This window comes from Typopeltis vanoorti, chromosome 8, assembly GCF_054136105.1.
Source record: "Typopeltis vanoorti isolate ZY-2024b chromosome 8, IOZ_Tvanoo_1.0, whole genome shotgun sequence".
In the NCBI taxonomy this organism is placed as follows: Eukaryota; Metazoa; Arthropoda; class Arachnida; order Uropygi; family Thelyphonidae; genus Typopeltis; species Typopeltis vanoorti.
Window position 1 is genome coordinate 73,890,022 of NC_143556.1, and position 16,474 is coordinate 73,906,495.

Here is a 16,474-nt window from a genome sequence, read left to right on the forward strand (position 1 = left end):
AAAGAAGATATTACAATAACGCATGAGACAGCAATATTGTTACATAGACATCATAAAAAAAAAAAAAGGATTATGGTAGGATAATGGTGATTGGAGAAAATGGTATAAGGACAACTACTGTGGAGAATATAGTTGAGATATTTAACGAGCAGTTCATGAAGCTTTTTCATCCTTGTGAATGTGACATCATGGTGAGTTTGAGATCAGTGGATAAGGAGAGACAGACTGTGGGTGAGCAAGCTACATGGGAAATTGAGCAAACTTTATGTTAATAAGGCTGTGGGACTTGATATATCACCATGTATTTTGAAGAAATGTGCAATTTCTTCGAATTTTGAAAAAATGTCCAGTCTGGGGTCTTTCCCCCCAGAGGCAAAAGCTACATGCCACCAGACGGATCCTCAGGTTGAGGATCAGGGAATGGCCACCAGAGATAGTGGTTAGCTGTGAATAGCCAATAAGCAGTCCTGGACAAGAAGCAGCAATACTAACATGATGAGGTGGGTTAGTGAACAACTCCAGTAACTCTATAAAATGCTACAGAAGTGCAATGACAGTACTGTGTCAAGGCACCCTAAACTAAACTTGGGGCACCCTAAGCGTAAACATAACCTATATGCTCCTTCTTACATCTCTCCCAAGCTCTTCAAAGATGACTGAGGATTTGTCAGATAAGTGTCGATGTGCTGACAGTAAAAAGAAAATACAATTGAAATCTGATGCCAAAGAACAAGAGAAAAGACTCATGCCGGCTCAGATGTCACCCAGTCAAACAAGGTCCGCATCCCCAATCGAGCAATAAGGGTTGGATCGAAAAATCAGCTACTGAAAACAAAGACAAAAAAAAATAAAACTCAAGCCTGTAAAGGATGGAATATCAATAGGTATATGGAATGTCAGTACACTATGGGCAACTGGAAAATTGCAGTTGCTTCAAGAAGAAATACAGATGCAACATCTTGGGTATTTCAGAAATGAGATGGACACTGTCAGGAGAAACAAATGGTGGAAGAGTTCTCTGGTCAGGAAATGAAAGTAAGCACAGGCATAGGTTTCCTGCTAAGTAACAAGGCTTGTTAGGCAATGATAGGATACAAAACAGTTCTTGAAAGGATAATAGTTGCAAGATTCAGTGCCCAACCATTTAATATCATGATCATTCAAGTATATGCACCCACTGCAGAGAGTGCAGATGAAGACATTGAGAGATTTTACAGAGATCTACAACTAGAAAATGATGAGGTACTGAAGAATGATACTCATCATTGGAGGAGACTGGAATGCAAAGATTGGCAGAAATAACACAGGATGGGAAAAGGTAATGGAAAAAGAAATGAATGCAGAGAGATGCTTCTGGAATTTGCCACTGATAACAACTTGATGATTTGCAATACCAAATTCCAACAAAAAGATTGTGTAAATGGACATGCAGCTCTTTCAATGACAGGCATAGGAATATGATCGACCCGATACTAGTAGATCAGAAATGGAGAACATCAGTTCAATAGTGCAGATCATTCCAAGGAGCTGATATTGATTGGGACCACAGCTTAGTGATTGCAAATATAAGGCTAAAACTGAAATACAAAGGAAAGTTCCAAAAGGTTAGAGACATTTCAAGACTAAATGAAGACAGGCTAAGAACAGCATATCAAAGCATACTGGAAACTAAGCTTAAGACCACAAGTGAAAAACAAAATATAAACACTAGAGCAGAACGATTGACTATAGTAATAAAAAAGCAGTAGAGGAAGTATTTCCTGAAAAAGAGAAAATCAATAAGAAATGGATAACTCAGAAAACCCTGAAATTGGTACAAGAGAAAAGACCAGTTATACATCAAAAATGCAATGAAGTACTGAAAACAGCAAGATCTGATAAATCCAAATGGCTGGAGGACCAATGCAAAGACATTGAACAGTACTATGGAGAAACACAAAACTAGAGAAGTCTATAAACTTATAAGAAATGTCAATAGGAAGTGACAAACAAGATCAGTAGCAGTCAAAGATGAAGATGGTAAAGTATTGATAGACAAGACTGAAATCATACACAGATATTGCAGTAGGACAAGATATTGCATTGATCAACTAAAAGCAATCTCTCCACCAGCAGAGATCTTTGAAAATGACATCTTGGAAGAGGAGGTGAATAAGGCTACAAAACATCTCAAGAACAACAGGAGTCCTGGAAATGACAACATGACAGGCAAGATGCTAAAATATGGGTGAGAATCAGTTGTAAAAGAAATGCATAAGCTATGCATTTCTTTTACATTAGGGATGAAATATGGAGATCAGGATATGCCCCCAAAGAGTGGAAAAAATCAGTCTCAGTGATTGTTCATAAGAAATGCAGTGCTTTAGAATACACCAATTAGAGAACTATTGCACTAATGAGTCATCTTGGCAAAGTGCTGATGAAAATACTTACAGAACTCCTGGAGTGTCATATCCTCCTGATGAGCAACTGGATTTCGAAAAGATCGAAGTACAGTGCAACAGATACTCGCACTAAGACTAATAGCAGAGAAAGCTCGAAGAAAGAACAAAAAGCTATACTGCTGTTTTGTGGACTTCCAAAAAGCATTTGATAATATTGATCGAAATATAACATAGGCTGTCTTGGAATTCTATTGTGTGGACAATAAATTGATCCGTCTGTTGAAAGATATAAACAGCCAAGCACAAGCAACAGTCAGGATAACAGGTGTGACTGGAGATTGGCTTGCTACTAGTCAAGCTAGTCAAGGCACGACAAGGGGGGGGGGACCCAATATTACCAACCATTTTCATCACACGTCTGGGAAGGACACTAGATAAGATCAAAGAAGAAGGTGGAGGCATTTCAATAAATGGAATGAGAATAATGTTGAAAGTTTATTTTCACTTGGTGAAAATACTATAAAAAATATAAAAGAAAAGACTATAAAAAATTCAGTTTAATCCTTTATTCAAGTATGTGCAAAAAAAGTTTGCGCCTGAAAGTATCTTCAGGACTGGGGTAAAGTGGTACAACACCGGGCAACTCCTTCCAAAGGTGTAATGTTATGCATTAAGGGAAGGGCCACTATCCAGACTAGTTTCGACCTTTATTGAGGTCTCTTCAGTGGAGGCCAGGCCCAAGTGGAGATACCAGGCAGATACCATGCCTGGTATCTCCACTTGGGCCTGGCTCCCACTGAAGCGACCTCAATAAAGTCGGAACTAGTCTGGGTAGTGGCCCTTCCCTTAATGCATAACATTATACATATCTGCAAGGAGATGTGTTTTTTTTTTTTTTTTTAAACAGTTTCACTTTTTTTTTATACCCAATTTCTGTTTTTAGCGTTTCAATGAGCTTGTTTCAATTACTCCCTGTTCCTTCATATCATATTTATCTACATTTATAGATTTTTATATGTTCAAGAAAAGTTTATGCAGTAATTTAGTTTTAGTTTTATTTATTTATTAGTATGGAGTTTCCTCCCTTTTCTCCCTTGTCCCTTTTTGGGACAAGTTGAGCCTCCTCTTGACGGATTAAGTATTATGACTGTAGATTCGTGTGCATTCACAGGGCTGGTTTGCATATTCTGAAATACGAAAAACCCGAGTTTCCAGGTTAAAACCTCTACCTCCGTATGAGGCCAGCTAACTCACCTTTAATCAAAAGAGACCAGATAAAGGTTCCTCACATCATGGATGGGAATTGAACCCAGGTCTTTCCGACCATAGGGCTTCGTCTATACCGACTAAGCTACAGAGGCTCTGTGTAATTCATATAAATACGTAATTATTTCCATACAAAACAGTGGTTAAGCCTCATTTAGAGGATTGCATTCAAGTTTGGAACTTTCTTTTTTTTTTTTAATTAAAGAAATTAAACAACTCATAAGATATTTATCATCTAAATCACAGCAATCATCAGGGTAATTTTGTGAATTTACCATTTCTTTGAATCTTTTGAATCTTGTTATATAACTTTTGAATCTTGTTGATCAGCATTTATTTAGCCAGTTGAATTCCTAATGACTTTACTTGGCTCTTCCAGGAAATTGCCATGTATTATGATACTTTAGAAAAAAAAAGATCAAACCACTTATTTTTTTATTATCTAATTGCATTTTTTTAAAAAAATTCTATAATTATAACTTTTTTTTCTACTTAGTTATACTATAAATTAAAGATACCAATAAATTATATTCTTGGTTTATCCAAGTGTAAGCAAACAAGTTTACACCTGAACTATTTTCAGGACTGGGGAAACTCAAAAAGAAGCCAATGACTTAACATCACTTGCCTTGGTATTCCATAATGCATAGCATTATACATGCCTGTAAGGAGATGTGCTTTGCATTATGGGTCACTACCCAAACTGGTTTTGACCTTTGTTGAGGTCTCTTCAGTGGAGCCAAACCCAGAGGTGATACTATGTTTGAAGTAATGCAGAAGTCATATTTTCATATATGAGTAGCCAAAAGGTGTCACACCTTATTATTAAAATACTCTGGATCAAAGATAGTTGTAAATTTTTCCGCTTAGTTATATTATAAATTATAGATACCAATAAATTATATTTGTCATTTAATCCTTTATCCAAGTGTAAGCAAACAAGTTCCCACCTGAACTATTTTCAGGACTGGAGCAACTGATAAAGAAGTTAATGACTTCACATTGAAACCAGTCTGGATTAGTGACCCTTCCCATAATTCATAGCATTATGCATATCTGCAAGGATATGTGCTTTGCATTATGGGATACTAAGACAAGTGATGTGAAGTCATTAGCTTCTTTATATAAGTTGCCCTGGTCCTGAAAATAGTTCATGAGCAAACTTCTTTGCTTACACTTGGATAAAGGATTAAACCAAGAATATGAATTCTATTAATTCGTCATACCTTTTATTCCCCCCCCCACCCCCACCCAAAGTCCAAATGGAGCCACAAACATTCTAACAACTTTTCAAATCTTCCAAAATGATACTAATTTGACAATACTTAAGAATGTTATACTGGTTAATTTAAGTTGATCCACACAAACACAAAATTGAGTTATAGGCAGTGGTGAGCTATAAGGGGCTCGCGTGAGCCCTTTGTTCTTCTTGTTTACTTTTTTATTTTTTCAAAAAAAAATCTGTTTTTTGAAACATTAAGTGACAAACTCATACTGTAAAATAACAAAATTAGTCTATTCAGTAATGTATAGATTATTTGCAATTATTGTTTCAACTTCTCTATAATGAATGCGCCCAGGTTTGAAAATAAACTAAGCATGTGCACTATCTTTACCCTTCTCTCTTCTGGTAGCCAATCGTATGGTAAAACCAGTAGCCAATCAAATGTTTTATAAAAGATTTATTATATCTTTTATATTATAATATTTTGATAGTTTTTCTTATGCAAGATAAATTAAAAAAATGTTTTTCTTATGCAAGATAAATTAACACAGTTGATTGTGTACAAATATTTCATGTTTAGATCATGAAATATTTGTTTAAAAATGATAGCCTTTAGAGGTTGATTGTCCTCTCATACTTTTTGATTGGAATTTGTACACAAGCTGCATTAATAAAAGTTTCTGTGTAAAATATGCCTTTTTTTTTTTTTTTTTGCTGGAAGATGCAAGCCCTTTGTTAAAATTTCCATAGATCACCACTGGTTATAGGTTTTGTAACCTCTTTGTCATGTGTGAGCAGCTCTAACTCTACTAAATCTAATTAGATTATTTTAATGAGAGTGGCCTTCTAGTACAAAAATAAAAGAATCTTACTGGGTTTTTTTAAATACATTTACACATGTAAACTTCTAATGAATAACATCTAAATAATTAAACTAACCTTTCCAGATGACTGGACACCTTTGATTAAGCAGAGTCCCACAATTATCCAAGCTAAAAGAAGGCATAAAACAAGTTGCCACCTGAGGTCACCAAAGTGGTCAATATCAGGACTGATTCCCAGCATGTAGTTTCTGCAAATGATATTGTATAAATATTGTTACAAAATAGCTGCTGCAATTTTATATTTAATACTTTCTTTTCAAATAATCTCATAATATGATAAAATAAATGGTTCAAACTCATATGTACAAGGCAAGGACAAAAATTAGTTTCGAAGGCACTTTCTTATATCAACAAGAACAGTGTTATTGAAACATTTTATACTCAAGGTGAATGAATGGACAAAAAAAATAATGTCCTGAAGGATGATTGCTTTTTATATGTTAAAACAATTAATCTTACAGAGTTCCTTTAATAACTCGCAAACTTTCTCCTCATATACCACAACAATTTCTTTTCTTTTTTCTTGCATCCAACTCCTACCTGATTTATCCTCCTTACCATAAGTGTACAATTTAATATTACTTCCTCTAGATGCCCCTTAACTATCTTCAATCGAGAAAAAAACAAGAAATAAAACAAGTATACAAAGTATATCTATTAAAAGTAGAAATCATTAGATTACCTAAAAGAAGCCAAAATGAATGAATAAATAGAAGAAGAAGAATGGAAAACTTTAATAAACATAATTCATAAAAAAGCCTTTGAGGTACTTGAAAACAAAACTAAAATATTAAAAAGAAAAAGCGTTAAAAATTTGAAACAAAAGATATAAAAACTGCAATAAAAGAAAACACTCAGCATACAAATCATTCCTACAAAAACAAAGGAGACAGACAAAATAAACAAAATCAAAAGAAATAAAGTTCACCAAGATTCTTGGGATAGACTTATTAATTAAATAAAAGATATATATGGAGAAAATTTGGAGAAAAGAGCAAAGTTAATAATAATGGCAAATACTTGTTGGATTTCTGTTGAGGACATGGAATGATTATTAGTAGCACAATTTGCAACATAAAAATGTGCACAAATTTACATGGAGAGAACAGGCAAGAAATAAGAAAAATCACATTGACAATGTTATTGTCGATAGTGAATATTTCTCCCTGGTGCAGGACACCAGAATGTACACAGGATTTGAAATTGGAAGTGATCACCATTTAGTCTTGAGCAGAATAAAATTGAATATCATATTGAAAAAAAGAACGTGCAAGAAAGTTTTAAAGTGAATAAAAGTTGAGCAGCTCTCAGATGTGAACTGTAGACTAAAATACACAAACATTACTCAGGAAAACTTAAAGAGTTTGAGTATAGGAACTAAATCTTGTCGATTCAGTGGCAAGCCCTGAAGAAAACACAGATTGATTCAGCCATAAAGGCATGTGGTGAGGTTGTCTGTAAGGATAGAAAAATCAGAACTCCATGGTGGACAAAGGAAGTTAAAGAGGCAGTGAAAGAAAAGAAGAAAGCATATCAAAAGTTCCTGTAAAATAAGTCAGCTTGTGCTCTTAGAGAATACAGAGACAAAAGTAAGAAAGCTAAACACTGTGTAAAACTAGCTAAACAAAATATGAGAAGACTTTTGTAAGAACATAGAAAATAAATATCAAATATCAGAAAATAAATAGAAAAAATGGGGAAAATTCAGAAATTATCCCCCATTTCTGAGCTTCTTGAAGAAGCTCAGAAATGGGGGAAAGAGTGCTGTAAAAGGAATTAGAGATGATAAAGGTGACATGAAAAAGGAAGAAATAAATATCCTTGAAGTATGGAGTAATTACTTCGAAAAATTGCTAAATGAAACAAGCAGTGACAGCACAGTGGTAAAAAATACTCAACAGGGATGTAGTTAGGAATACATATCCATACTTGAAGTGAAAAAAAAGCCATCAAAGGCCTGAAATGTGGAATGGCAGCAGGAGTAGATGATATCTGACCAGAAATGCTCAAGCATGGAGGTATAAGTCTTACAGTGGATGGATGCACTGCATAATTCACAAGGCCTGGATAGAGCGACAAATTCTGAATGATTGGAGTAGAGCTCTCATAGTACCATTTTTAAAAAGGGAAATAAAACTGAATGTGAGAATTACAGAGATTTTCCTACTGAGCGTTGCTGGTAAGATTTATGCAAGTATACTTGAGAAACAGTTGATAAGGATTGTGGAAGGGAAGCATGGTGAAGAACAAGCTGTATTCAGGCCAAATACAGGCTGTCAGGATCAGATTTTCACCTTGTGACAAATAGTTGAGAAATCATGGGAATATAACAAAGATCTATATTTAAGTTTTGTAGATCTGGAAAAGGCATATGACAAGGTGCCAAGAGAAAAGCTATTCAAAATACTACAGTTATATGGTGTCAATGGGACATTATATCAAGCAATACTTACTTTCTATTTGAGTTGTAAGTCAGCAGTTAGAATTAAAGGAAATACAGTAAGATGATTTAATGTTAAATCTGGTGTCAGACAAGGATGTACATTATCCCTTTTGTTATTCATTATCTATATGGATCATATTATGAAGGAAAGTATTACTATACCTGATATCAAAATTGGAGAGATGTTAATCTCAGCTCTTTACTTTATGCAGATGATGTTATAGTTTTAAATAAATCCACTACAAGTCTGCAAGATTCCCTGACTAAATTGAATAATTGTTGTAATAGATATGGTATGTAGGTCAGTAATAACAAGAGAATGACAATGAAAATAGGCAGGAACATGAAAATATCAATTGCATTGTGAATGGAGAATCTATAGAACAAATAGAACATTTCAGCTACCTAGGCACAATTTTTAGTGAAGATGGTAAATTAAATATGAAATAGACAACAGAATCAACAAAGCTGGTATGGTATGAAGTCAAATGGATAAATTTATAATTGGTGAAAACATTAAATTAGTTGTATACAAGACAGTGTTCAAATCAATTTTAACTTATGGATCTGACAGCTGGATTAGAAATAAAACACTTGACCAAAGACTAGAAACCACAGATATGCGAGTCCTGAGAAAGATTAGCAGCATGAACAGATAGCATCAGTGGCAATATCATATTAAGAAAAGAGGATATTAGGAAAGAACTTGACATTGTTAGCATAGCTAATATCAGGTGGTATGATCACTTAAATATAATGGGAGAGGAAAGATTAGCAAAACAAGTGTTGTCTGTCATGTTGGCAGGAAAAAGACCCAGAGGAAGACCAAGATGTAGGTAGATTGATACCGTAAAATGTGCCTTTGAAGACAGAAATATAAGATCTGATAATGTTGGAGTCCTGACAGGTAACAGATTGATTTGGAGGAAAATTGTAGATACAAAGTTAGTAACGATGTAAGTTTTTCATGTATGACTATCATATCCTGTACACCCCTTGAAGGTACATGTCAGAAATTTGATGATGATAAAATAATAAAACAGGTGCCACAGTTTAATTATTTGTTGCATAATAACATATCTAAAAGACAAAGATATAAATAAAAAAATAAATAAACTTTCAGAAAATCTGTGGCATAATTTAAAGCACACTGAAAAAAATAAGACAAGAAACCCAACTTAAATTTTATAAAAAGTAATAGTCACTCTCACTTTATTATGGTTCAGAAACATGGAATGTTAAAAGGAAAAATTGAAGTAAAATACAAGCAGCAGAAATGCTATTTTTAAGAACAATTAACGGATGCACAAAATTACACCATATAAGAAATGAAGACAATACAAGAGAATTAAATATAACTTAAATGAAAAGATCAAGGAATACAGAGAAAACTGAAAAGAGCATTTATAAAGGATGGAAAGATATCATGTACTAAAAGAAGAAGATAAATATAGACCTATATATAAATAAAAAGGGAAAGGGAGAGAGGGGGAAGGCCAGAATAGGAAAATGGCTAATCCTTAATGATTAAAAAAAAAAAAACATTAGTTCTAGTCCTGATAAGAAATCAATTTGAGAACATGGCCATGTGTGTTTGATGAAATTTGCACTCAACTTTGCAGTGGTCTAGAAAGAACAATCTCAAGTTCATGCTGTTCTACGTCACCATTAACTAGTACTGGTCAATCGAAAACACGTATGCCTCCAGCAGGTCACACACATGTTGCAGCAGTTTGATAAACAAAAAAAATCAAGGAGTTGTAAATTTTCTGTCTCACACGCACTCTGAGAACTAATGTCATCTGATTAACTGGCAGCACTGTTACTATGTTGAGAACAGAAATCAAAAGTTTTTTTACTTCCAAGAATCAGGTCTGGTGTTGCAGAGGGATCAAACTGCTTGCAGAGAAGATGGATCGCAGAATATCAATCACAGAACTCAATGTCTTGTATGTTGTTGAATAATGCTTTTCTTGTATGTTGTTGAATAATGCAATTTTTAGTGGATAGGAGGAGAAGGAGGGATGGATAGGATAGATATAACTTGGTAAGGAGATTCTTATCAGATTAATGTTGAAGACATTTTTCATAAAATGGTGGGAAGTCATCCCTGAAAACTGTATAAGGAAGGTGTGAGCAAAGGAGTGAGAAATAATTTTTTTTTTAATGGAATGCATTTGTTGAGAGTCTGGTGTCTGCAGAGAATGTGAATATATTTCACGCATGGTATGATGAGGTGTGTGTGACAGAGGGACCTCCCACAGTGAGCCTTGGACTATGGAGGGCTGAAGATAATGATAATTTAAATTATTTTGGGTGAAATGTTTAAGAATTTAAAAAAAAAATAATAATTGTCAACATATTTGCACTACTGCTTAATATACAAGCTCAAGATTTATAAATATATATTAATCATGAATAAAGGTTATTAAAATATGGATTAATTTTTATATGTTTAAAATGTTAAATCATTACTTACAAGTAATAATCTTCACTTGGAGATACTCGTTTAGTAGCCTTGTCTAAACTAACGTAAATATCACTTTGATTTGAGGATAATGCAGTTAAGTTCATACAGTGAGTTGTATTATAGTATGCCATATCTTCTATGCCACTGCAAAATTCTTCTACATCATAACAAGTATTATTCCATAAAGTTAAATTTTTTCTTAAGCATTCATTGTTCTGTTCAGTATTAAAGCAAGCTGTAAAGAGATATGATTTAAAAAAAAAAAATTTAATTCAAAACAGCAGATAAAAGTTAAAAAAAAAAAAATTACGGTACAAACTGTATAGTACCTGTTGTACCAAAATAATTCAAGATATCTGATATATATATATATATATATATAATACACAATGAAGCAGAACACATTTTAACTATTGCAAGTCGATGAAATTTAAACAGTGCATTATCAGTTTTTTTTAATAGCATAAGACAGTAAATATACATGTTTATATTTGTTTTAAATATAAGTAATTTTAATAATAAGATTAATAGCAATATTCTGTATTCTTTCCTTATATAGTGTATAATTATGGATATCCTGTGGATATCCATAATTATACACCTTTATTCAACTTCCACGGATGACCCCTTATTCTCCCCCCCCCCAACTAAGTGCTGAAATTTTTCCCCTGCATCCACCTTATTTTGTGGTGAAAAGATTAGCAGCAGTATATCACATTGGTGGAACCGTACTCCACGAGATTGAGGCCAGGGATTTGGGAGTGTTGGCAGATAGGGAGATGAAGTTTAGGGACACATTGCAAAAGTGGCTAAATCAGCTCATCAAATCACTTGGTTGCTGAAAAATACTTTAACAAGCAGAGACAAACAAGTTATTGTTCCTCTGTATCGAGCCTTGATAAGATCCCATCTAGACTAGTGCCCAGATATGGGCGGTAGGGTTTCATCTTGATGGGGGGGGAGTAGGTGGAGAGGATCCAGAGACGAGTGACCAAGATGATAGCAGGTCTATGGAATGAACCTTATGAGAACAGGTTGAATATTTGTGGGTTGCAGAAATTGGTTGATAGGCAGAAAAGGGGTGATATGATTGAGACATTCAAATTACTGAAGGATTTCTATAAGATTAATTCAGAAGATATTGTTGAGAATAGGACTGGTGGTGGAAGGACTAGGGGCCATTCATGGAAGCTGGTCAAGAATGTGGTTGGCAGGGGTGTTAGAGCTAGGTTTTTTACTTGGAGAGAGTGGTGAATGATTGGAATAAGCTGCCAGAGTCTGTCGTGGGTGCTATGACCGTGAATGAGTTCAAGGCGAGGTATGATAGATACTGTGTGAATGTCGAATAGTTGTTCTTGACATGATGTTAGGGCCTCCCTTGATGAGTCTGTCGACTCCTGAGTTGCCGGAATAATAATAAACCCCTTCAAGCAACTTAAATGTTTCTATCATATTCCCTCTTTTTATAGATGATCCAGAGTGAATGCTGTTAAGTGAGCTCCAGGAAAATTCCTATTTCCATATAATGCAAACTACTTGTGAAAAGAGAAGTAAATCCTAGTCATTTATACTTCAAATAAATTTCTTCATTATATATATATATATATATATATATATATATTAACACACATATATATTATACAATTCTGTGGGAATTCCAGTTTTTCTCATTACAGTTACAAGGGGAATGGGATATGTGGTTATCAGTTGTTAAAAAATCTGGAGCCATAATGCTTCTCCAAATCCGTAATTATTATTATTCAGGCCTCCATGGGGTCAAAAGACTCATCGAGGGAGGTCCCTCCTAGGAAACACAAAGTCCATCATACCACTCCTTAAATGCATTGACCGTTCTCACTCTCCACTCCATCAGGCAATGCATTCCATTGTTCAACCACCCTCCATGCAAAGAAGCCACTCCTCACCCTCTTTCTCACAGTTTCCTTTCGTAACTTCCCAGGATGGCCCCTTGTCATGACTCCTTCCCACTGTTTAATCAAGCAAAAGAACTCCCCAGTGTCAACCCTGTAACCACCTCTCAACAGTTTAAAAGTCTCAATCATATAACCTCTCCTTCTATCCACCAAACTCTGCAGTCCACACACTCTCAGCTGATCCTCATAACTAACATTGTACAGTCCTGACACTATCTTTATTATTCACCTTTGTACCCTTTCCACAGCTAATTTATCCTCTTCAAATCCTGGGGACCAGATCTGAGAACAATAGTCTAAGTGTGGTCTGATCAGAGTCTTATACAATGGAATGATAACCATTTTATCTCTGCAGGTCAGTGTCCTTCTCATTATTGTAACAATCCTCTGTGTTACCTTCACTACATTTGCAATATGTCCCCTAAATTTCAGGTTTCTATCAATCATCAACCCCAGATCTCGTCTCCCCTACTTCCTCCAGTTTAACTCCGCCCATAGAGTATTGTTAGATCTGAAATTAGCGCCTTTAGAATTTTCTGACGTCACCATTCCAGACTCTAACAATTTACATAAAATCAAAATTTACATACTTATCTTTTAGCAGAAAAAATGTGTTTTGTTTGTAACTACTACTTGTATAATAATTTTGTCAATTTTGAAACTTATACCTGAGTGTCTAGAATAAATATCGGTCAGAAAAAAGGGCAGAATAAGAGAGAATTATTAACAAAATAATGCAAAGAAAGAATGTGAACTATTTGACGATATAGGGCAAAGATCACGCTAAATGCAGTAAGGTCAGAAAAATACCTGAGGGCACTATATCTTAGAAAGCACGCTGACGCATAAGTTCCCTGAACCAAGAAGTCCCATATGTAAATCGGTTTAGTCACCCAAATGGAGACCAATGGGTGAAACGATGGAAAATTTCAAACGCAAAAAGGTGGCACTCCAAGAAGAGGTATATAACCCGTAACACGGAAGGAAATCCCCCCGTTTTTTCTTGTTCCTGAAATTTCTCTCCGAGTGCTTCGAGAAATCTTCGCGGCTCAGCTTTCATATTTGAGGGCTGACTTATGACAGAGTTCAGTATGTCACCATAGTAGAATCGGCAAGATAAAATCACAGGCCGTAGTAGAAGTCCAACTATGTAAAATCTAGGCAGAAGACTAGCGTCCAGCCCAACGAGCACATGTAAACCACGTGGCATTGATATCGAGAAATCCAGATTCGAAAACAAAGGAAGAAGGACGGCAAGAAAACCGAAGACAAAATTAGATAAGTACTCTCACTTATTCTAGCCCTTTTGAGATTCACTTATATTTAAGAGAGTGGAATTTAAAATTGCATTACAGGAAAGAGTGAAAGGTTTAGATCTGAATATAAATAATTACGTTTTCATGAGACGAACTTTTGGAACTTTCAACCCGATAAAGATTCTGTATTGATTGTTCTGAGAGAATTCGAAGAGTGTGTTAAAGTGCCTTAATGAGAAAAATGAATTGTAATTTTTAATGTAACGTATACTGAGTTAATGAGGTATTGAGTTTTGCTGATAATCTGAATTTAATGTATAAAGTAAATTGTAAACTTTAAGTGAGACATGTTCTGAGTCATTGAGATATTGAAATTTTGCTCATATTCTGAATTTAGTGTTAAGATGAATTGTAACCTTAAGTGTATTATGTACTGAAATATTGAGACACTGAATTGCTGATACTTTGAGGTAGAATACTGAAATTGATTAATGACTGAGAGAGTGAATGAGAGGTAATGATTTAACTTTAGAATTTGATAATCAATTTAATTTGTGTAGTATCATCAATTGGATTTAATAAATGTCTGATTCTTTAAATTTATGTGTATCTGATCATGTCGACTGACTCTGACCCTTCATAAAAATTGAACCTAAGTATGTGAGAGTGTGCGGGAATACCCCAAGTGAAAGTAAGGGCACGACTGCAAACAAGAATAAGATTATGCCAGAGATTTTAAGTTTCTAGGAATTTAATTATATTGCTAGTAACACCTGAAATTCTATAGTTAACCTAAAGGTAGTGTCTATTCCTAACTTTAAGGCTCAAGCTGGCGCAGCAAAAAATAAATTTGTTTGAGTAATAAGGATAATATATAGGATTCAGGAACGGGTAATTTTCTGGTCGCCCTAAAGGTTAAGCTAAGTTTAAAAAAATCATAAAAGAAACGCTATATAAGGCTTAGTTTGTTATTACTAATGTGGAACGCACAACAACAATACAAGTCTATTCAACATAGAGACATACGCGATAGAATTGACATTAGTCAAGTACAGTACGATAAGAAGTCGACATATACAATAAAATAATAATAAAGAGCCTTTAACAGTACGTAGCGTCCTATCGATGTGTCCCAAACCTCAAGACCTTACATTTTGCTGCATTAAACTGACACCCCATTCATTTGTCCATCTATCTAGCTTATTCAAATCCTCTTGCAGGGCTACCACATCTGCACTATTACTAATAACCCTTACCAGCTTCGCATCATCTGCAAACACTGAATATCCCCTTGCAATCCACAGACAATGTCATTGATATAAAGGTTAAACAATATAGGTCCCAGTACTGAGCCCTGTGGAACCCCACTTGAAACCTTCTGCCTCTTTGATATTGCTCCACCATACACAACTCTGATACCTATAACTCTGATAACATGCATTAAATTTCTTTCAATAGAACAAATATACTACCAGTACCAACCTCTATGTTTTCACATCAATAAATACATGGGTGTGAAGCGTCCACTGAAATAACATTTGATACTATTCTGGTAACACTGGTATGGAGCATAAATTATTTAACCTCACCCATATGACCAGTTAGGTGGTTCACACAGCAAGAATTCCTTCACTGAAATTATAATGAACAAAATTTTTTTTAACAGGTTAGAATGAACCTATGAAGCATCTCAGTTCACAGTATTCCAATCATATTACCAAACTGCAAGTGCCTATTTATACAAATAGCACAATTAAAAAGTCAAAGAAAAATTTCTTTTCTCAGACAAGAATAAATTAAGGACTGTTTCTCTCTTTTTTTTAATCTTATAACAATATATTTTAAATAAGTGTTTAATATATTTTTTGGCTTTTCTGTTTTCTATCTGAGAGTGTCCACCCCCCCCCCACACACACACACAATCCAAATTGGATTAAAGTTTGAAACATCAGAGGTTACAAAGTAAATTTTGTTTACTTTGCAATCAAGTGAAGGAACTTTCCACAACTATCTCTAATTCAAGGTATTGTAATAATAAGGTGATATACCAAAAGATGGTGGAAGTTTTTTCTCACTTGGTTAGACTATAATAAATTTAGTTAAATCCTTTATCCAAGTATAAGCAAACAAAGTCTGAGCTTGAAGTATCTTCAGGACTGAAACAACTTGTGGTAAAGGTGACCCAAGCTCTCATCACTCCTTGTTTTAGTATCTCCCATAATGCAAAGCACATCTCCTTGCAGACATGTATAATGCTATGCATTAAGGGAAGGGCCACTACCCAGACCTGTTTCAACCTTTATTGAGGTCTCATTGGTGGGAACTAGACTCAGAGGTGGTAATACTAAGGTGGAAGCAATGGAGAAGTCATATTTACCTATACAAGTTGCCAAAAAGTGTCTCACCTTATTATTAAATTACTCTGGATTTAGAGAAAGATGTTAACCTCAACGAGACCTCAATAAAAGTCTAAACCGGTCTGGGTAGCGGCTCTTCCCTTAATGCATAGCATTATACATGTCTGCAAGGAGATGTGCTTTGCATTATGGGAGATACTATGACAAGGAGTGATGAGCTTGGTCCACCTTTACCACGAGTTGCCTCAGTCCTGA

General features: G+C 34.7%; 1 protein-coding gene across 3 annotated transcripts in view; it reads right to left on the bottom strand.

Annotated features, from left to right (window-relative positions):
* LOC150104102 (sodium- and chloride-dependent glycine transporter 1-like) overlaps positions 1 to 16,474 on the bottom strand; it is a 233,702-nt gene that overhangs the window by 170,360 nt on the left and 46,868 nt on the right. For all 3 annotated transcript variants that reach the window (XM_090396766.1, XM_090396764.1, XM_090396765.1), the window contains exons 5-6: positions 10,682 to 10,907; positions 5,815 to 5,947 (exon numbers count right to left, since the gene is read on the bottom strand). In XM_090396766.1, coding sequence (XP_090252892.1) covers positions 5,815 to 5,947; positions 10,682 to 10,907 — 359 coding nt within the window. The remainder of the gene's footprint in view (positions 1 to 5,814; positions 5,948 to 10,681; positions 10,908 to 16,474) is intronic.